Source organism: Heterodontus francisci, chromosome 47 (assembly GCF_036365525.1).
Source record: "Heterodontus francisci isolate sHetFra1 chromosome 47, sHetFra1.hap1, whole genome shotgun sequence".
NCBI lineage: Eukaryota > Metazoa > Chordata > Chondrichthyes > Heterodontiformes > Heterodontidae > Heterodontus > Heterodontus francisci.
The window spans coordinates 9,152,590-9,174,551 of NC_090417.1; the positions used below are offsets into that span (position 1 = coordinate 9,152,590).

The following is a 21,962-nucleotide window of genomic DNA, read 5'->3' on the forward strand; positions in this document are numbered from 1 at the left end:
TCTCCATAGAGCAGAGCAGGTTAGGCAGAGATTTAACAGAGATGTTAAAAGTTATGAGTAGTTTTGACAGAGTAAATAAGGAGAAACTGTTTCCACGGGCAGGTGTGTCAGTAACTGGAGGTCATGGATTTAACATAATTGGCGAAAGAACAAGAGGGGAGATGTAATCATAGAATTATGCACAAGGAGACCATTTGGTTCATTGTGCCTGTACTGTTTCTTTGAAAGGGCAATTCAATCTGTTCCACTCCCCTGCTCTTCCCCAGAACCCTGCATTTTTTTCCTTTCAAAATATGCATCCAACCCCCTTCTGAAAGTGACCAGTGAATCTGTTTTCAGCACTCTTACAAGCAGTGCATGCCAGATCACAACTTGTTGCAAAAAAAAATTCTCCTCTTCTCCGAGAGGCAAGATGTTGCAAAGTTAGGTTCAAAGAAAAGTTCAGGAAGTTGGTCTGGTTTTCTCTTTTAAAGAGGAGACCTGAAGTGATTTGATTCAAGTCTTAAAGATCATGAAGAGCTTCAGAAGACACAAGTTATAAATTAGGAGGTTCGGGATATGAAGCGATGTCAGCTGGAAACTTGGCACCCAAAGAGTAATAGAATCGTGGCATCAGCTCTCAGGGAGGAATTGAGGCAGATCGTATAAATGAGCTCCAGAGACGACTGGATGTTTTTCTGGAGAGAGACAGATTGAGAAGCTTGGTCAGTTGATTTGATCTATGAAAAAGGCATGGCCTGAGGCGAATGACTTTTCGTAATTGCTTATTTCTTGTAGCCTGCATGCCAAGTCTGAGACTGGAGTTTACTGATCACAGTTTACTGACGCACACCTTACATAAATATTAGGAAATAAAGAACTCTTTATTACCTTTCATTGAATAAACAGACAGATGCCGGGGTGGCAGGTGAGCAAATATCATGAAGAGCAAACATATCAGGTTGTGTGATGAATCAATCATGGGACTGACCTTTTCTCTTACTGGATTTGATGCCTGTCTTCGTCACTAAAATTTGATTGAAGCCGTGTGTCAGATGATAAGGAGCACTTCTCTCTCCCTGGTTACAGTGTGAACGGTGCTGTTTCGCAGAGCTTTGTGAGTAATCCCTGCTTATTAAATTTCCAAGTATTTAATTGATGGGCTATGATAATTACAGGACTTGCTGGCATGTTGACAGTTTGATGGCAGAAGATTTCAGCAGCTTCACTTACTGGCAGCAGCAGAAGAACATGCATATGTACAGCGTCTTTCATGACCTCAGGACGTCCTAAACGCTTTACTGCCAGTTTTTGCAGTGTAGTCACTGTTGTAATATAGGGAAAAAAGGGCCGCCAATTTGCACGCAGCAAGCTCCCACAACCAGCAATGAGATCATGACCGGATAATCTGCTTTTTAATAATGTTAGTTGACCGATATATTCTGGCCAGCAATCAGAAAGAATGCCCCTGCTCATTTTCAAATAGTAGGATCTGAGAGGGCAGACGGGGCCTCGTTTTAACATCTTGACCAAAAGATAGCACCTCTGTCAGTGCAGCACTCCCTCAGTACTGCACTGGAGTGTCAGCCTAGATCTTGTACTCAAGTCTCTGGAGTGGGACTTGAACCTAGAACTTTAGAGGTGAGAATGCTCCCACTGAACCACAATTAAATAACAGTTTTATGGTGCACTTTCCTATGGGCCTTCTGTGCAGTTACATCACATAAATAAGTTCAGCCTGGAGAAATAAAGTGCCTCACATCACACTGACCTCCCCCCAGAGTTTCTGTTTGTTTCCTCCCCTGACTCACACCCTGTCACAATGAGTTCCATCCTTCACAGAATGTCTCCACGGATGCTGCAGTGTAACTGGGTGCTGATAGTCACCTAACAGAACCTTCAGAGCGAGGCTTTCTTGTAAGAAGAAACATTTTCTCTGCTAATCACCTCCACCAACAGCTTGCTTGAGCTTTGGAACTCATAATCCAGAGCACAACAATGTGCCACCTTCCTAGAGCTTTAGCCTGAACCGCGCCTCTTCACGTCCGACTTACTGCCTGAATGCGGGAGTAAGAAATAGTTTGTGTCAGAACTTAATGGAAGGCTCCTAAATTATAAGCTTTGTGACTGAAACAATTCATTCTGCAAGCTCAGGAGTTTGTCAGACAGGATAACTGCAAGTGCTGAAATGCTTGGTTAACACTGCCATTTGGTGGTGACTACTGAGAGTGCAAATGTGCGATTGTCAGTTGAGGGCAGAATCTGACTTGGCTGTGATGATTCCCAAGAATAAATACTTTGGCAACATCCATGTGAGGGCACCCAGTGTCCAAGGATTTGCACATCAGAAAGGGTCAGTTCCAGCTAGTGGTAAGGGCAGAGGAAGAGAAAGGGAGACATTTTGTCATGGTTTAAACCATCTAACATGTCCCTTTCTGAGGATGGTGGAAGGCATCTAGTTTTGGGTGACAAAACTGAATTCCATCTCAGACTGATTTTAAATTAAATCTCACAAACCATAGGAACAGGAGTAGGCCATTCAGCCCTCGAGCCTGCTCCACCATTCAATTAGATCATGGCTGATCTGTCTTGAAAGCTCCAATCGTCCGAGCATCCAGAGTCTTTTTGGGGATGAGAATTTCAGATTTCTATCAGCACTTTTGTGAAAAAGTGCTTCCTGATTACCTTCTAACTGGCCTTTCTTGGACACCCAAATTTCTCTGCTCCTCCGTTTCTAGTTTCTCAACATTAAGAAAATAGCCGATTTATCATTCTTGGGTCCCAAGTAAATGAATGACCTCACACTTGCATTGTCAAACTTTAAAAGCGATGCTGCAGTTCATTTTAATGTTTTTCCTGACATTACAAAAGTGACAATTCAGAAGTAGTTAGTTGGCTGTGAAGTGCTTTGAGATGACCGAAGGTGGCGCAAAGCCCTATAGGTGTCAGCTGAGAGCATTCTCGCGCCTCTGTGCCCCTTCCAGAAAACTGAGCACAAAATTCAGGCTGACATTTCTCCTGAGGGAGTGATGCACCGTCGGAGATGGCAGCTTTCAGATGAGATGTAAAGTAGAGGACCCATCTGCCTTCTCAGATGGATGTAAAAGATCCCACGGTGCTATTTTGAAGAAGAGCACAGGAGAGTTATTCCTGGTGTCCAGGCTATTATTTATACCTCAATCAACAACAAAAACCCCCCAGACTTTTATCACATTATCAAGTTGCTGTCGTGGGATCTTGCTATGCACAAATTGGCTGCCGTGTTTTGTACACTTCAAAAGTCACTCACTGGCTGCAAATCAGTTTGGGATATCTTGAGGTTGTGAAAGGCGCTCTGTGAACGCAAGTCTTTCTTTCCACGTGACAGAACATCTTCTCAAAGGCAATTAGGAATGGGCAAAACCGACATCCAAAAAGCGAATACATTTTTTGAAATGGTGACGGAAAATCAAATTTTAAAAAAGGACACTTTTCTTCAGTTTAATTTGGATCAGTGACCGAGGTCATCCTCAGAGGAGAGGAGAGGAGAGTCTCGCACCTGAACTTACTCCGACGCTGGGGGTCAGCTGTTGCTATGGCCGTTGCTAAGGCCGGCTGAAAGTCGAGAGTCGGAACCAAAGTGTCAGCTGCGTACTTCCGGAAGCCGGGGTGGCGGTGACACACGGTACGTTGGCGGGGTCCGCGGGATATCCGGTCCGTGTGGCAGCGCCGTGGGTAATTTTTTTTGTCCCCCTCTCTCGAAATGGCGCTTCTCTGACCGGAAGCAGACGCCGAGCTGTCCGCCGAGAGGAAGGTTAGCGCTTATTTACATCCAGAGGGTGGAAATAAAGAGGCACATCCGGTTTGTGCAGCCCATCAGGCTGCCCCGGGGCTGGGCCTCGGCCTGGGCCACGCCTGCCTCTGGGGCTGGGCGACTGGGCAGGGAGACTGAGTCTCTCTCCCTCGTGGGGAAAAAGGAACAGCTGAAGCTCCCCGCCAGGGATCAGAGCTGTAAATTGGCTGATTGCAGTAAAAGGGCAGCTTCAGGACTGATGAGCAGCAAATGTTTCTTCACACAAAGAGACATCAAAGCATAGAAGAGAAATAAAACGCACAACATCCAGCATCTGTACAGGAAGGGCAGGTTTCATCAAGTCTTTTCTCTTTCGAGATGCTGGCTCAACTGCTGTCTATTTCCAGCTGTTTTTGCTTTTGTTCAATGTTTCCACCATATGCAATTTTTCCTTTTTTGGAATTTTTCCATGAAATGAACTTTTATAGGGTGGAGGATGAGATGTTGGAGCATCAACTGAATATAGCTTTCTCTCATTCTGTGGTGTGGTATGGGAGGGAGGGGAACCCTGGATACATTTAAGAAACATTGGGATGCAGCACTGAAAGGATTGGAGGGTGAACCTGAGTTCACCAGTCCTTACTCATCTGCAATTATGTTGTAATCTCCGAACTCAACACAGGCTTGGAATCAAAACTGGTCTGTAATGCGTGTATGCCCAGACTGTTGGAGTGTACCTCAGAGGAAATCACTTCTTTATCATAGATAACTTCTGTATGTTGGCATCCTTCCATCTACGAAAGATGGCGGACATGCAACAAACAGTCCATTTAGGTGGGGTGTCTTCTCTTGGTGCACCTTTGCTGATGGCTGTGAAGGCCAATCCTGAAGAAGCAGGTTCTGCCAAAAGTGCTGTGCGTGAAGCTGCCAAGTGACACTGAATTGTTTTCAGCATTGGTGTTTGTTGTCAAGCTGCTGTCGCCACTGGTTGTCGTGGCAGTGCACGCCAGTCCACAGGATGTGTCACCATTTCCCTCTTTTGTTAGCTAGTAACTCCCAGGTGCAAGAGGGCCTTCATGTCACGCTTGCAAGCATATTTGAAATGGAGTTTTGGGCACCCCACTGGTCATCTGGCCTCGGCTACCTCACCCGACAGACGGTCTTTGCGTATGCGACCGTCTTCCTTCCATACTGCAGACATGTCTAATCCACCGAAGCCGCCTCTGTTTGATTAGAGCCAACACATTTGGGAGCTCTGCCTTTGAGAGGACTGCCACATTTGTGATTTTGTCCTGCCATGATATACCCATAATGCACTGCAGACAGTGAAGATGGAAATTATTGAGCTTCTTTTACAGCTACCATAGTTTATTTATTGTATTATAATGTTGGTGTTTCAGTAGCTAATCTAGATTGCTGTCCAACCAGTGCAATACACCAGTAGATTTTAAGTAAATATGATGAGACATGGGAATTCTGATGCTGTGATAAACTATTTGTTTCGAAGCTAATGCTGACACAGGATCTAAATAAATCAAGGTGGTTTCTGTTTAAAGATCATAACAGATATCTTATGAGATCTGAGGAGTGACCGGGATCTTTTTCTTCCTCTCAGTTGTTGTCTGTAAACACTTTGATAATCTGCTGTATTTTGCAGCTTGGTTGATACATTTGCCCAGGTGTTTGTAGTCCTGCAAATGCACTGTTCTGGTACTTGTTATAGTGTTGTGGGTACAAAAAAAATCATCCTGTCTTTTCCCCAGGTTAAGTATGAATTTCTGATTGTGGACCAAGGGAAAGGTCACATGGAGGATCCTTCAGAAATCATCCAGAAACTGCATCTAGTAGGCAAAAACAGGAAACTGGAAGAGGATTGTTATCAAAGGATGCAAGTCCCAGCAGTCGAGCATGTTCTAAGGAAAATACTAGATGACATGTCAAATGAGAAACTGACGAGGCACAAAGGATCAGTTGTGGATGATGTAAGGGAATTGTTTCTACAGGCCGACCCTCTCTGGCTTCTCAGCTGCTGCCAAAATGACACATCGGACATTGTTCAAATGTACATCGATCTGACGGCTGCTCTGACCCAGTACTCAGCGCTGCCCAGGTGTGAGACTGACATTGGTGAGCTGCCCGACAGTGCGTATCACATGATACCTGGGAGGGCCTGCAGTGTGGCCCAAACGTTTCAACTCCTACTCAGTAAACTGTCAGCAAGGCCAGCGGAAGCGACGTGGAACCTCACCACAGTTTCGTCAGACTCAGTTCTGAAAGCCATCTTACCCTATCTGGTTATTTTCTGCACCGCACACTGCCAGGAGCAGCCATGGACCAATGCAGCATCTCGGCTGGCTACAGATGAGCTGCTGGCAGCCGCAGTACAGGCAGCGGGGTGTAAGACTGTCACAGAACTCCTGTGTGGGGCAGAGGAGAAAGGCAGGGGAGTTCTAGGAGCTGTACTGCATCTGATGAAACCACAAATGAACAAGTGAGTTTGATCCAGTGTTTGATTGTTTGGCATTGCTGCCCATTTCACCAGGTGGTCACCTCCCTTTGATAGACCTTGTAATTCACCTCAACTGGAAGGGCGAGGGGAATAGACGAGAGGCAGCATCAATGTGGTGTCAGATTTTATGCTGAGCTGTGTTGAGTCTCCATGGTGCTATAGCCAGAATTCATAATATACCCTATGCTCCCAGCAGGAAATGCACACAGCCCTCTCCTCCAACTTTTAGATCTTCTCGCCAGCGGGTGTGTTACGTCACTGCACTCTTTTTTTTTGTACATTTTTTCTGATTTTTAACAGAGTGCCAGTAACTGATTTGTGTACAAATTTCTACAGAAACACGTGGAAGTTGAATCCAGCCACAAAGCATGTATTTCGGTGGCTGCTGCAGAGGGTGAGGAGGCCGTGGCTGGCTGAGCACCTGGACGCAGTGCTGCCACCATCCCTCCTCTTCTCAGATGACTACAGGACAGAGAATAAGATTCTGGGCGTGAGGTGCCTCCAGCACATCATTGACAATGTGGTACGTGGAGGCCGGAGAGTGGGGATCAGGAGGTGGGGGAGGGGGATCATGAGGTGGGTGGGGGGCAGTCAGTGGCGAATTGCTGAGGAGATGTCTGCCTGGAGGCATTTCTGAAAAAAGTGTGAAACTGGCTAACTCATTGCAGTACTGAGGGAGCGCCACACTGTCAGACACGTTGTCTTTTCAATGAGATGTTAAACAGTGTCCTGACTGCCTTTTCCAGAGGTTGCTCTGAGTGTAAACGATTCCATGGTACGATTTGAAGAGTCGGGAGTTCTCCCAGGGTCCTGTCCCATATTCATCTTATTCACTGTTTGTAGGGGTTTGCTGTGTGAAAATTGTCCATTGCATTTACCTGCACAACAGTGACTGCACTTAAATAGCAACTAATCGGGTATGCAGACTGGGGGCATGTTTTAACATCGTATATAAATCAAAGTTCTTGCTTTCCTGAACTGAAGACTGTCCCTTTCACTTCTGCAATTAGGCAAAAATCATCTCTTGAATCAAAATTGTATTGTGTATACACCTGATGAGGTGGTTTGGGCAGGTGGTTGTTCCAATGGACAGCAAAGATGAGTTCAGGAGACAATTGAGTTTACTGCTGGCGAGTGAAGGGATTGAGGAATAATGATGAGAAGGTCGGTCTTTTAAAAAGGATATTGTTGGACCCAGTAGTCTTCCTGTTCCTAAAACTTCTATGTTCTGTGTTGGTGCACTGGAGTAGAAGGGATTGAATATGTCTCTGTGCGTGACAGCTTTATGTTCTGTTTCAGCCTGCTGCGGAACTCCTGCAATATAACCGGGCGCAAGTGGTGTACCACGCTCTCTACAATCACTTGTACACTCCTGAAGCTTCGCTCATTCAGGTGAGTGGTCTGCTCCTTTTGTGTCCTAATCTGCCACATTAATGTTACGCCAGTACTTACAGGCTCACAGTTTGCAAATCTCCCCTAATAGTGTTGATTTTTACAGGATAGAAACATGACTGAGACTCCCGAGTCTGGTTTGTGATGAACTGTGTGCGGATTGCACAGGTAAACTGATTGTCGTTGATGAGCAGAGCCACACGGTGGGGAGACTGAACTGTTTTATCACTCATAATGGTTTTCCCCACGTTAAGACATTTGTTCAGAGACCTACATTGCTCAGTATGGAGCTCTTTCAGTGAGATTGGAGAGGTTGATCCTCCCTCCTCCTCCCCATCTGTCTGTACCAGTAATTACAGACCCAGGACTGTTACCCCCATGGCAGACACTGGCAGACAGCTTCGAAACTGTATCTTCATCTGACTGGCAGTCTTCACAGCCACTTTTCAACAGGACGTCATTGCCCAAGTCACCCTGGAGACCTTCTGGCAAAAGGTCACTGACATGAACCGGTAACCCTATTTCTCTCTCCACAGATGCTGCCTGACCACTGAGTATTTCCAGTTTTGATCCCTGGAGATTAAGCAGACAGTTCTGGACCTGCAGCAAATGGGAGAGGAGCAGATGTGACCTACGATGTGACTAATAACCGCTTCCTTCTGTGTTTCAGACTGTGCTGTCCTGCTTACTCGACCTTCTCCCACTTCTGGAGAAAGCGCATGTTATCCGAGGACAACAGAGAGCAAACCGCTACGACAAAGTGTTCTGCCTAATTCTGACCCATATGGAGGTTGAAGACAAGATTCCTCTGCGGAGAGTGTATGCCAAGCATCTGCCCGTCTTCACAGAGAGGTTAGAAGTGCTGTATTTTATCAGCAGTGTCACTCCCTCACACTTTCACACACACACATCGAACATTCCACCATAACTCAGTGGCTCGATTCACCACCCAGTAGGGTACTGATCAATGCAGACTAGAAGGCCTCATGTTTGAAACCCCAATATGTTCAGGGTTAGCTGATGAGCTTACTGGTGGGAGGTGCATCACAATCAATCAGTCTCGGTGCCCTCGGGCTAGGGTGAGGGCAGCGCAAATCAGACAGGGCTCCCACTCAATACCGAGTGACCCTGCTGCAAACTGTGTTCGGATGCTGGCTGAGCTATAAAAACTTCGACTCTTTTGTTCTGTTCGTCCTTCAACATTGGGCATGTACCATGCAAGCCTGCACTGATGGAAATGTGCCTCAGCAGCGAGTCACTTCAGGAGCGGGTGAGGGACAAGAAGTAGATGTGGAATACAGATCTCTCTGACTAACTCACAAAACAGAACCATAGACAGGTCTCTGACTTCCTCCCACACCAAAAAAGGGACAGATCACTCAACCCTCTGTTTCTTTTTCCAGGCTGGGCATTCTGGTTGTTCGCCACTTGAAGCGTTTGCAGAGGGTGATTCTTGGATACCTGGAGGTGTATGATGGACCTGAGGAAGCTGCCAGGCTCTGTGTTCTGCAGGCGTTCCAGAGCATGATCCAACAGGCCTGGCCCAGGTACCACTGAAACAAAGCGGACTCCGTGAGATTAGTGCACATTGCTCAGATTGTTACAAGTCAAAAACTTTTTTCATGTTTGTTTTTTGAACAGAATGTCCATGAGGCTGGAGGTTTTGCTCAAGTCCTTACTCAAGTTCATATACGATATGGCAACTGACCAGAGCCCAACACCACCACGAGTGAAGGAGGAACTGTTACAGGACGCCACCCACTGCCTGATCCTGCTCAATCGGTGCTGTGAACGCAAAGTGACAGTAAGATAGTGCCTGGTGATCCACCAACACTTCAATTGCGGGTGGGGGAAAGAGAAAAAGGAAGTGCAGTGCGGGCAGTCCTGGCTAATATCCCTCACTCAACCAATAACACCAAAATACAGATTAACGGTCACGACTTCCAACACATCACCGGGCAAACTGTTCCAAATTCAATCACAGTACTCTGACAGAACCACTGTTCATCAATTAAGTCTTTCAATTTGTAAAACTTTTATTCAAAGATAAACCATTTATTCTGTAAAGAATTTTAAACTTTGAAATAAGTGCATTGATTTCATGATCCAGGATTCCAGTTCACTGGCTGTGTTTCTAAGATACTTGCTTACAAAAATCTGTATGCTTTTTAAAGTTGCCTCTGTTCCAGCTGTTGGAGCGAGCCTAAATAACCTCATTGGAGAGTGGGTTCTAAGGAAACTAAGATTGGTTTTCCCACGTCCTACCATTTCAGGGGACAGTACCATGAAATGTCACTGAGCTGCACCATCTAACACATATCTGTTCTGAAATATAGAGTCACTGCAAGTGGGGACTGACAGACTTTATTGTCTTTTATGCTCTTTAGGTTCTCCTGGAAGGAGTGCGCCAGAGCTGCGAGAATGCAACAGTACTGGACTGTCTGCAGAGGGTGCAGCAAGACGTGTAGCAAGTCATCCAGAGAACTGTAACTGTACAAAACCTTAATAAACACAAGCAAAACTTAACTCAGAGTTCATCCTCATTGCAAGTCTATAACAAATGCACCTGTTGAGGATAAACTTTGTGAGCTGGATCCAGGCATGGGGATTAACCCTGTAACAGTCACTACAGCTCGTTTAACATGTTGATTCATCATCAGGCTCAGCAGTGTTGGGGCTGGGCTGCAGTCAGCCTTGGCTCAATGCCAGCATTCTCGCCCGAGTCAGAAGGTTGTGGGATCAAGTCCTGCTCCAGAGACTAGAGTACAAAAATCCCGGCTGTCACTCAGTGCAGTACTGAGGGAGTCCTGTCTTTCGGAGGAGAAACCATCTGCTCTATCCGGTAGACATAAAAGAACCCAAAGCGCTATCTCAAAGAAGAAGAGGGGAATTGTCTCTGATGTCTTTGCTAAAACAGATTATCTGGTCATTATCACATTGTTGTGGGAGCTTGCGGTGTGAAAACTGGCTGCTGTGTTTCTGACATCACAACACTGACAATCCTTGAAACTGATTTGTTGGCTGTAAACCACTTTAGGATGTCCTGAAAGGCACAGTATCAGGTGTCCAGAAATTTGGTCAGAGAGAGATTTTAAGCTACGTCTTAAAGGATCAGAGCTGGAGAATTCCAGGGAGGGAATTACAGATTTGATGTTGAATTCCAGGGATGGCCACCATGGTGGAATCAGGGATTCACCAGAGTGCAGAATTGGAGGAGCACAGAGATCTGAGCACAAAGATGAGAATTGGTGGTGCTAACAGCGGTTCTTTTTTATTTTTCATTTATCTGACCTAGGAAAGCTTGAAAATGACAGTGAATGCTAAAAATACAGCATGGCTGTCGTGCACCTCCTGGCATGGTAACTCCTTGCTGGGGTACAGTCCCAGGTGACAGGCACCCTCCACTATCTCACTCTGTTGGAATGTCCGATCAGAAGGAAGACAAGTCACAGCCCAGTGCTGCCCTTGTGTGTTGCTGTCGCAACCACCACCCCAACCCACCTCCCAGTCCCTCTCACCAAGCACCAGTTCCTCCACTCAGCAAAGAGCAAGGCATCAACCTGGGACATTCTGGTATGCGTGACTCAGCATTTAGATTAGATTAGAGATACAGCACTGAAACAGGCCCTTCGGCCCACCGAGTCTGTGCCGAACATCAACCACCCATTTATACCAATCCTACACTAATCCCATATTCCTACCAAACATCCCCACCTGTCCCTATATTTCCCTACCACCTACCTATACTAGTGACAATTTATAATGGCCAATTTACCTATCAACCTGCAAGTCTTTTGGCTTGTGGGAGGAAACCGGAGCACCCGGAGAAAACCCACGCAGACACAGGGAGAACTTGCAAACTCCACACAGGCAGTACCCGGAATCGAACCCGGGTCCCTGGAGCTGTGAGGCTGCAGTGCTAACCACTGCGCCACTGTGCCGCCCACTGATCCACTGGGAGAGCCATTTGAAAAGGATGTTGAAGATGAAGAATTCTCTAAACGTTTTGCTCATCCATTTAACTGCACAGGAGACCCGTACCTGATGACTGCACAGGCAGTTCAGTTGCAGTCTGCCTTCAGGTAGCAGCAGCTGGCACCAGGTCTTTGTCAGTCAGTGGCAATGCTGTTCAGTATGGAGAGATCTCAACTGAGACACATGCAGATAATTACTGGAATACTTTTCTAATACTAGATGCACTGTTAGGTTACATCCTTTATTCATAATTTTATACAAATTGGGCTGAGACACGAATAGGGGAAACATATACCACAAGCCACACTGTAAGAATGTTTAAAAATGGTTCTAGCTTTCCTCAGTCAGGGTGCGATATCTGGCAACAGCAACAATTCAACGCCCGCCATACAGACGCCAAAGCTACTTTGCTTTACAATGTCTGCACAATGGAGTTAGCGTCCACTCCTCACCTTCAGTATGACCAACACTTCAATCAAAGCTGTCACGTGCTGCTCGCTTTGGCTGCCGGCTCCGTCTCTTGTTCGTATTCAATTTCAACGTACGGTCGCTTCTTCCGAGCAGGGCCCTTCACAGGCGTTTTGCCCTTCGATATGGAGGTTTCTTTCTCCAGCTCCTCCGTGTCGCTGGACTTCTCCTGTTCCTCCTCGCTGTCACTCTCCAGTTTATCCATGTCCTGTGTGTGTCAAAGACCAGTTCCAGTCAGTTACACCACTGAGCTCGAATGATTGGGGCAGTAACGGTACATGCACTGCTCCAGGCTGTCAAGCACCCAAAGCCGAGTCATGGCTGGGTGCTGCTCAAATCCTATTTGTTTACATCCCACTCCCCACACCGTTGCCCCCCACCCTCCCTGAAGGCTCTCAGTAGGATACAGTTCCAAGGACAGCACTCTCCCTTGGTACTTTATCCACGTGGTCACTTCTAACATGTCAACCAAAACAGTGATTGCAAGCAGGCTATTGAACCATGACAGGCATCACAGCTGAGCTTCATCCTGTCCACACACAAGTCACCTGGTGATCAGAAGCAGGAATGCAGGCAAATTTTAATCTTGGATTAACTCAGAGCAGCGAAGGCTAGTACCTAAAGCCTCAACTGAAGTCATCCGATTTTATGCTGGACATGAATCCACAGGCACCCCAGGCAATGTATTACACGCAGGAACAGAATCCTTTCTTTCTTTCAATACGGATTTATGTCAGAATAAACCTGACGAACAAAGATGTTGTGTTTGTTGATTCAGTTACTGGCCTTGCCCATTGTGATCTGGAACCAAATCGAATGCAGACAGTTGTCAGTTGGCTGTAAGCCACATCATTACATGGTACTTCACCTGGGCTGGCTAATGATATCCAACACCAGACAACATTTACTCAAAGCCACTGGAGAATTCCTTGGGAATGGATGGTGATCCATACCCCCTCTCTCAACTAGCATTGATGTCCCCTAACTTGATAACATTCCCTTACCCTCCATCTCCAAACTTGAGAAGAATTGAGACACCATTAAACCAAATACCTCAAAGTCACTCAGGTCACTCTCGTCCATTTCTTCACCCTCCACGTATTCCACCTGGCCAGCGTCTTGCTGAAAGATAGAGATAGAAACACTTTACGAAGAGAAGAGGAGCAATAGCCAAGTGCTTTGGGACTGTCACTAACTCCAACACAGAACGAATTTGGGAGGCTACATACTTTGAAAGCTCTGGACACATACTGTTCTGGAACAGTATTGTCCAAAAGGAATCACTGACTAGTCCCCGATGTGGCAATGGCGAAATTTGTTTTATCCACTTCCATTAATTTTAGTAGAAAATACCTTGTACACAACACAGGCGAATGCATTTCACACATACATTTACATCATATTTACCACCAGTGTGAAACTTTGCAGCTTTCCTCTTTCACCGGAATCTGGAATTCTGGAGTGAGTTTATCAGACATGAAACATCTTAGTACAGCTTCTAGGTTTTTGTCCAGTGGGTGTGACTTCATCAGAGCGAATGCTGGGAATGTTGACTTGCACAACAAAACCTGCCACACCCTCCTCAATTCTCCCTCCAGACTCTCCCCTACTTCCTACAGAACCCTCCCCCCTGCCCTGGCCCATCTCGGTCTCCATCCAGAGTGTGGGATGCTTACCCATTGCCATAATATGCCCTGTTGGAACTGCTGATTATTGTTTGGGTTTCTGCTGTTCGTCTGGATTGGTCAAACTGACAACGATGACAGCTACACTACCCTTATAAATGTTGCCGGTGTTTCCACAGTGCCAAGTCTGGAAATTCACTTGTGTTACACACCATTTTAGCAGGAAAGTAAGAACCAAGGAAGGAAAGCACACACAACAATCCAAAAACACTTATACATTCTGTTACCATTTTTACCAATAAATGCACAAAAAGGTTCAAGAGGACACCTACATACACCGTGCCAGTATAAGTATTGAGATCATATACCCACGGACAGTGTCCATTACTGATTGTTCCTTTACCAATCAAAAATGCAAAAGCTGCATTTGGATTCCCAATTAGCCACATGTATTGGACAACACTGCTCGAAGCCAGTTTTGTTCAGGGAAGCAGGACCAAGCAACCCAGACACACAAGTATTGAACTAATTCCAACTAAACAACACTGAAATTTCATTCGAGTCAACGAGACTGGACACAAGTGTGGATGGTTTTGTTTTCCTTTCAACTTCTGTCAGTACTTACTTCATCCTCTTCCTCTGAAGAATCTGTCTCACTCTCTTCATCCTGCAGCTCCAGTGCTTTGTCGAAAGCATGAATAGGAAAGTTGTAGATATCTTCATACTGACAGAAGAGGAGAGAAAGGCATTACAAACTCATCAGAGTGAGATCCCCCTGGTGACAGCAGCAACCTCCCACTCACAGTTCATGAGTGGTGTTAGAACTTCATTCCCCTTACAAATTATGCAGAATATTCCACATGCAAGGAAATAACAAAGCAACCATCATTTAACCAGTTCGCCAATCATCGTAATTCCCTAATACCCTTCTGCACAACGAGCTGTAACCATAATAATACCTAGTACACCCCCGACTAGCTACACAAAAGGGTCAGTGTCTTGTTGTGGCCTCAGATCCCAACTCATGAAGTGCAGTGACTCACCGTGCCCTGCTTGAGGCGCTCCAGCAGTTCCTTCTCAATGGCGTTGTCCAGCTGAGCTGCAATCAGAGCCTTTTCCTGTAAGGAAGCAACAATGCAGACTTTTAACCCTCCAGCACGGAAACCACCTGGCCCAACCAAACTCATCCACTTAGGATCACCAATGAACACCAATAAATGGGAGATACTGACTCCATTCGCTCAACTCAGACCATGGAAGGATGTCAAGGCTTGGCGTGGGTGTGGCGATTTACTGGAATTGTACCAGTGATGGGGTACTTCAGTTAAATGGAGAGATTGGAAAAGCTGGGACTGTTCTCCTTTGAGCAGAGAAGGTTAAAGGGAGATTTAATAGAGGTATTCAAAATCATGAAGGGTTTGGATAGAGAAACTGTTGCCAGTGGCAGAAAGGTTGGGAACCAGAGCACATAAATCGAAGGTGATTGGCACAAGAGCCAGAGGGGTGATGAGGATTTTCTTTTGCGCAGTGAGTTGTTACAAGATTTCTATCAGCAACAGTCCTGCCGCAGAGGAGAATATGCCAACAAGTGCTTCTTCTCAATCAGGCTCATCATCCAAATCACACAAAAGTGCAAGACTATGTTTACCTCTCTCCGGCTCTCTCTCCGTTCAACTTTCTTGCTTAAAGGTACTAGCTTCCTCCTAAGGAGAAACATAAGCAGAGTTAGCCCCAGACTAAGGGGCAGCACCACCACCAGCTCCCCACACACTCACCCGCGACCGACACCATGTGCCACATAGCAGAGGAAGGCAAGAACCACCCACCGTAGTTAATGTCAAACACTCCAGTGACCAGCGCATCAGGAGCGAGCTCACTTTTACACTCGTGGGTTATTTCGGATATACTCCAGTCAGACCACTGGTGAATCTGATCTTTTAAACACGGCCCAGTTAACATGGATACTCAAACAATATGGTCAGATAAAGGCAACTCTTGCCTCTGTGGGAGGTATCCAACATTCTGTCAAGATTTAAATGTTATCCCACCCACCCCACCACTCACCTGAGTAACCCTTTTTGTTTTGTGGAGCCTTGAGGGCTGGAAAATATTAGGAATGATTGGGTAACACCGAGTGGTTGTGAGCTCAGACAAACCTGATGTCGGTGGGATCTGGACCCCCGACTGCTACCTGCCCATCTCCCATCATCACTCGTGGACTTGCATGGACAAAGGCAGTGCTTTCACCTTGGTTGATGGTCTCCTTCAAGCTCCGCCTCGCACCGCAAAATGACGGCCCAAACCGCTAAGAGTAGCATGTCATTAGCTCTGATTAAACAAAGACCCAGTCTCAAGTCACATTCCAAAATAAACTCACTGTCTCTTGAGTGTGAGCTTGCGGATGCGGATCAGGTACTGGGTGATCTTTGTAAAACGCTGTTTGCACTTGTGTCTGATGAACCGGGGCCAGTAGATGAGCTGCTCGTCAATCTGTTCTAGAGCTTTCTCATAATTCTTACTTAACTTTACCTGCAAAATATTGAGGGAGGAAGACGTTGAGGTGAATGACCTTGGATTTAAAGCCAAGAGCTCAAAGTATTCTCATCAAACAGATAAATCAGTAAAGATTCCATTAGCAAAATACCAACAAATGCAAGAGGCACATATGGATAATGAAGGAACAGCTCCCACCAGGTTCCACAAGAGAGTTTAGTTTATATGATTTGTAGTCTGTAACAGTAATTGCACCCACATGTACTTCACACATGCCAATACTTAAGCACCATGCATGTCATTCCTCATGTATCTCATGCGCACTATTCCCCACGCGTTATTCCTCATGTACCTCATATATGTTATTCATGAATCTCATGCATGTACAATTCCCCTTATTCATGTACTGCACACATGGACTCTCCCCAATGCAACCCCATGCGTGCTACTCCTTAAGTTAAGTATCTCACACGTGTACTATTCCTTACACACGTGTTTTATTCCTCTACTCTCACCTCTGTAACACAGGCTTCAGGGTGTTAAGTGATCTCTCAGTAGTCATGATTGTGAGCTACACAAAGTGATTAAATGTCTCCATGATCAGACACAACAGATTCAACAAGCAAGGAAAACATGTCACCAGGAAGTATTTCACAACAGGTACCCTGGTGTGTTATTCGCAAACAGCATTTCATAATTGGCAAAGAGCAGGACTATCACACCAATTATAACTTCCGCAGCTTGTACTGTTTGTCATTCATTCGGGGCTTACCCTCTCCCACAATCGAGTTGGAAAGGCAGCTCGTTCTATTGTCTTCATGTACAGGAAACACTGACCTGCAGGATGCAAAATATTAAATTTAGCTCGTGGAGAATCTGTGACAGGCAGACCCACACTCACAGTCACCCCAACGAGAGGAAGCAGGCAAACCCAATCCCAAGACTCATCTTGAGAAATAAATTCACACCCTTAATCAAGCCTGGAATAGAGATCAGCAAACCCACCCATGCGTCATCTCAAGGAATGGGGCAATAACAACTTCAGTTTGTTTATCCTGGTATATACAGACAGTACAGCAGTTTGTATACATTAATATGCCTTCAGCAGAACAGTGTTATTTAGCAACGAAGAAGGGTCACTGACCCGAAACGTTAACTCTGCTTCTCTTTCCACAGATGCTGCCAGACTTGCTGAGTGATTCCAGCACTTCTTGTTTTTGTTTCAGATTTCCAGCATCCGCAGTATTTTGCTTTTATTTTAGTGTTATTTAGCAAATGTTTAACAGGGTTGAGAGCCATTAAACATAATTACAGAGACATTACAAAGTAGAAACAAGCCATTCAGTCCAACCAGCCAGCCAGCCCACACTGGTGTTCATCCTCCACAGCTGCAACAGTTCTAATCCCTGTATCCCTAACATTTAACCAACAATCTAAGCACTTCTTCAAAGATGACATGGTCTGTTTCAATCACAAACTAATATGTGGGTTCACATTTGACCTGTGATGTGACAGGAATACAGCTTCAACTTTTCAATGTCAGGATACAAAGATTGTTTGAGATGGAGGAGGGCTGCTTACCTCTCTCCTCCTTGATGGTTGCATATTGACTGTTGGCTAGAGGACAGGAGGCCCGGTTACACAGGCCTGTGATATTGTACTCATTGCGACAGAAATTCTGCGTTTTAGTTCTACAGGTAAAAAAGGAGCAACATCAAAAAAGGTTCATGAAACATTTGACGTTTGTTTTCAAAAAGCAGCTGTAAAATACCCCAGACATTTTCGAGAATCAGCTCAGTGATGGGCAACCTCGGCCCAAACTGACAAGAGGATGCCATTCTACAAAACGGCAAAATACCCAGTTATGTAAAGCAAGGAATCTACAAACTTTATATGGATGAGGTATTATCTAGGAGTAACTCCAAGGTGATGGTGCATGGATATTTTTCAGACTGGGAAGTGGTTTGCAGTGGTGTTCTCCAGTGTTGGGTCCATTACACTTCTCACTATTTTTATAAACCTGGACTTGGGAGTAAGCAGCAGCTTTATAATGTTTGGAGATGATATGAAACTTGGCAAACTGGGAGGTAGTGATGTGAATAGCGGTAAACATAAGGATCACAGAGACAGGAAGCTGAAATGGACAGAAGCATGGCAGATGGAGTTCAACACTGAAGTGTGAAGTGATGCACTTTGGGAGGACAAATAGGGAAAGACAGTTCAATATAAATGGCACAATTTTGAAAAATGAAGAACAGAGAGACATTGGTGCCCATGCACACAAATCCTCAAAGATGGCACAGCAAGTTAATACAGTGGTTAAAAAAACCATGCGGGTCATAGAAGAACAGATGATAAAAGCAAAGAGATCACATTACAACTTTATAAATTACTGTTTCGGCCCAGTCGACAATTCTGGGCACCACACTTCAGGAAAGATGTACAAGGCCTTAGAAAGTTTACCAGGATGTTACCAGGGAGGAGGAATTTCAGTTACGAGACTGTGAAAACATTAGGGCTGTTTTCCTTGGAAGAGAGGATAAGAGGTGGCTGAATCGATGAGGATTTTTGATGAGTAGATAAAGAATGTTCCCTCTGGCAAGTGGGTCAATAACTAGGGGCCATAAATTCAAAATCATTGGCAGAAGGGACGAGGAGGAGAAACTGTTTTCACTCAGTTGTTAGGATCCGGAATACTCTACCTGAAAAGGTGGTGGAAGCTAATTTCATAAATAATTTTAAATGGGAGTTGGACAGGTACTTGAGGATGAGGAACGTACAGGGTTAGACCAAATGGAGAGGTGTGGGAAGAAGAACGACTACTCTTTCGAAGAGCCAGCATAGGAACCATGGGCCTTCTGTGCTGTAACTTTCTATGATCCCTCTCTGTCTGCTTTGTGTTACCAAGGATATGCTATCCTCCATCAGGATTTTGACCTTCCACATCCACCGCTGATCAACACACCTGCCATACAGAGAGCAAGTAAGGTGTGTGAATCCAGACCAGTGGTCAACAGGATCATGCACAGGATCCTTCAGCTTATTGCTCAAGGCAAACACTTGGTCTCAGTGTAGTACAATGGAGATGGGAACTGAAGTCGACTCACTCGAGACCAGATGCCAATCCTGCCCCAGCCACTGAAAATCAAACTACCTTTATACAAAAGTCACACTTCAGCCATGCTCTGGTTTATTTTTTTGGAATCTTTACTTACTTCACTTTGTAGGAACAAAACTGTTTGTTTCCGATAACATCCCAAATCACCTGGAAATGAGAAACATAATTAAAATCCAATTAAAATTCAAACCTGTTGCTGTTCTGACGAGCAAACTGACAAATAGAAAAGCAAGCACGTTTTGGAGAAAGTCCACCTGGACGAAGACTCAAGTTAAAACTTAGCTTCTGACATATTGTACTGCTGAACTGCATCACCCAAGTCTTGGCAAGTACAGTCAAATCATTCCAGTGATGTCATTTCACCAACACCAGGGACTGGGAGTAAAAGTCCTTACATAGAAAATTTATGGCACAGGAGGCCACCATTTGGTCCACTGTCTGTGTGGCAGCTGAAAAAGAGTGACCTAGCCTAATCCCACTTCTCAGCTTTTGGTCCATAGCCCTGTAGGTCACATCAAGTTAAAATTCAAGTACTTTTGAAATGCGATGAGGATTTCTATCTCTACCAGCCTGTCAGGCAGTGAGTTCCAGACAACAAAAGCAAGAAATGCTGGAATCACTCAGCAGGTCTGGCAGCATCTGTGGAAAGAGAAGCAGAGTTAACGTTTCGGGTCAGTGACCCTTCTTCGGAACTCAGTGAGTTCCAGACCCCCACCAGCTCTGGGTGAAAAAGTTTTTCAAGTCCCCTCTAATCCTTCGACCATTTCCTTGAAATCTATGCCGTATGGTTACTGACCTCTCTGCTGAGGAAGCTTAATTTGCTGACCAGAATTCAAACACAGCAGTGAGAGGGGTGAATACCAACCATGAGACCACCAGAGAATCTTCCCGTCTACAGGTGAGGCTGCCTCGCTGCGCGCTTGTTCAACACTGTCTGTTCTTGTTTCCCCTTTTCCCTGTATACTTTAAATGCCCATGAAGTGGTTTCGTCAGTTATTTCTGGGGGTAGGTTTCTCCAGTCTCTCATGATATTTGGTATGTAGCTGTTCAGATGGGCTTGTGTGCGACATCGGAGAGGCACAGATCGGTGGTCCCACCCCTCCTGCATCAGACTGCTTGTTTCACATGTGGTAGACTGACAATATGGTAAACAGTCTACGCCCAGGTCCTTCTTATCTACTGCATCTAGGCCCCTCATAATTTTATACACCTCAATTAAATCTCCCCTCAGCCTCTTCTTTCCCCAGCCTCTCCTTTGGCTCAAATTCTCCATTCCTGGCGACATGCTGATGAATCTCCAGTGTGAATCTTCCTCTCTCAGTATGATCACACTTTAGGGTTAGGGTGCATGCAGCTCCATCCACTCAGTTACCCCACCACCCTGCTCTGATGCTCTCAGCCGCAGCCATCACCCTGACTCTGCCCCGGCTCCGGGCAGCAGAATACGCCGCCCTGAATATCAGAACAATAACCACCCCCAGCTCTTGCTCACATCATCGTGCTGCATGGCTCCGCCAGCTCAGGGCCTCTGATTCCCCGCTCAGACCCAGTCGCACACGCTGCCTCACACAGCCGCCATCTTCCTCCGGGGTGGGAGGGGGGAAAACAGGCGCAGGTTCTCGCGAGAGCGGGACGGGCGGGGGGGGGGGGCGGCGGGAGCTGATTGCTGTAGTGCCCCATTCTGAGCGGTTGGTGGCGCTGTTGTGCCCAATGGTGTAGTACCGCCCTGTGGCCAGCGGATGGCGCAGAGCTGAACAATTGTCACCAACAAAAGTCACTGACCGGAAAGGTCTGTTTCTCTCTCCACAGATGCTGCCACATATGCTCAGTATTTCCAGCACTTTCTGTTTTTATTTCAGATTTCCAGCATCTGCAGTATTTTTGCATTTATTATAATTGCCACCAATAGGCTTCTTCATGTGAAAAATGACTGTTTATGTGGAATGAATGAAAGTTACTGACCATGTACGTCACAGGCTCTCCACCCATTCTCCCTGCCTTATTCCATTCAGCAAAGACTTACATTTCTAGAGCGGTTTTCAGGACATCCTGAAACGATTGACAACCAACGTGGGATTTGAAACTCAACTATGGGTTGGACGGGGAGCATTAGATTTAACCTTAGCAGCCACAAAGACAGCAACCAGTTTACACTCTGCACATTAACGCCGATCAACTGTACTTTTATATACAAAAAAAAAACACCCCGTTCCGAAAAAGGGTCACTGAACCGAAATGTTATCTCTGCTTTTCTCTCCACAAATGCTATCAGATCTACTGACTACTTGCAGCACTTCTTATTTTTATTTCAGATCTCTTCTAGCTCCTTCTAGTCCAAGATCAGATGGATAATGTGCTCCGTCGTAACAAAAGGACAGCACATTTCACGCAATCGCATGAACAACCCAATCATCATATCATTGAACCCGAAGGATCAAAGAGAACTGCGACCGCTCGGAACATGGCCCCTCACAAAGCCGTTTTAGGTCAGGGTGAAACAACCCCTCCGATTCCCGCGACGTCCCCCACTAGGGACACGCAGACTAAGTCAGTTTGTTTGATGGTGATTTTGGATGGTGACTTTTAATTCTTAACTTGCTCCCAAAAGCCGAGTGATTAATTATGCAAATA

The 21,962-nt window shown here is 45.7% G+C and overlaps 2 protein-coding genes and 1 non-coding gene across 7 annotated transcripts; 1 reads left to right on the top strand and 2 right to left on the bottom strand.

Annotated features, from left to right (window-relative positions):
* The first annotated feature begins 3,646 nt into the window (after positions 1-3,646).
* tti2 (TELO2 interacting protein 2) lies at positions 3,647-10,178 on the top strand. Of its 3 annotated transcripts, none has more exons than XM_068023044.1 (8): positions 3,647-3,772; positions 5,515-6,242; positions 6,597-6,783; positions 7,560-7,652; positions 8,323-8,504; positions 9,056-9,199; positions 9,294-9,456; positions 10,040-10,178. In XM_068023044.1, exons 2-8 carry the CDS (start codon positions 5,557-5,559, stop codon positions 10,118-10,120), a joined length of 1,536 nt encoding a protein of 511 aa, XP_067879145.1. In that variant the 5' UTR covers positions 3,647-3,772; positions 5,515-5,556; the 3' UTR covers positions 10,121-10,178. The 3 variants fall into 3 exon arrangements, with proteins under 3 accessions (XP_067879145.1, XP_067879146.1, XP_067879147.1); XM_068023045.1 differs by lacking the exon at positions 3,647-3,772 and adding an exon at positions 3,828-4,102; XM_068023046.1 differs by lacking the exon at positions 3,647-3,772 and adding an exon at positions 3,828-4,098.
* A 1,654-nt stretch (positions 10,179-11,832) lies between these two features.
* mak16 (MAK16 homolog (S. cerevisiae)) lies at positions 11,833-21,751 on the bottom strand. Of its 3 annotated transcripts, none has more exons than XM_068023048.1 (10): positions 21,355-21,751; positions 19,429-19,478; positions 17,795-17,904; positions 16,986-17,050; positions 16,098-16,249; positions 15,369-15,423; positions 14,764-14,838; positions 14,346-14,444; positions 13,149-13,217; positions 11,833-12,303 (listed from the first exon to the last, which is right to left on the bottom strand). In XM_068023048.1, the coding sequence occupies exons 1-10, from the start codon at positions 21,439-21,441 to the stop codon at positions 12,112-12,114; spliced, it is 954 nt and encodes a 317-aa protein (XP_067879149.1). In that variant the 5' UTR covers positions 21,442-21,751; the 3' UTR covers positions 11,833-12,111. The 3 variants fall into 3 exon arrangements, with proteins under 3 accessions (XP_067879149.1, XP_067879150.1, XP_067879151.1); XM_068023049.1 differs by lacking the exon at positions 21,355-21,751 and adding an exon at positions 21,294-21,335; XM_068023050.1 differs by lacking the exon at positions 21,355-21,751 and adding an exon at positions 20,824-20,939.
* Positions 21,670-21,766, bottom strand: LOC137357279 (small nucleolar RNA U13). Its single transcript, XR_010971170.1, has one exon. It is a non-coding gene; the product is annotated as a small nucleolar RNA U13 (small nucleolar RNA).
* Positions 21,767-21,962: the final 196 nt, after the last annotated feature.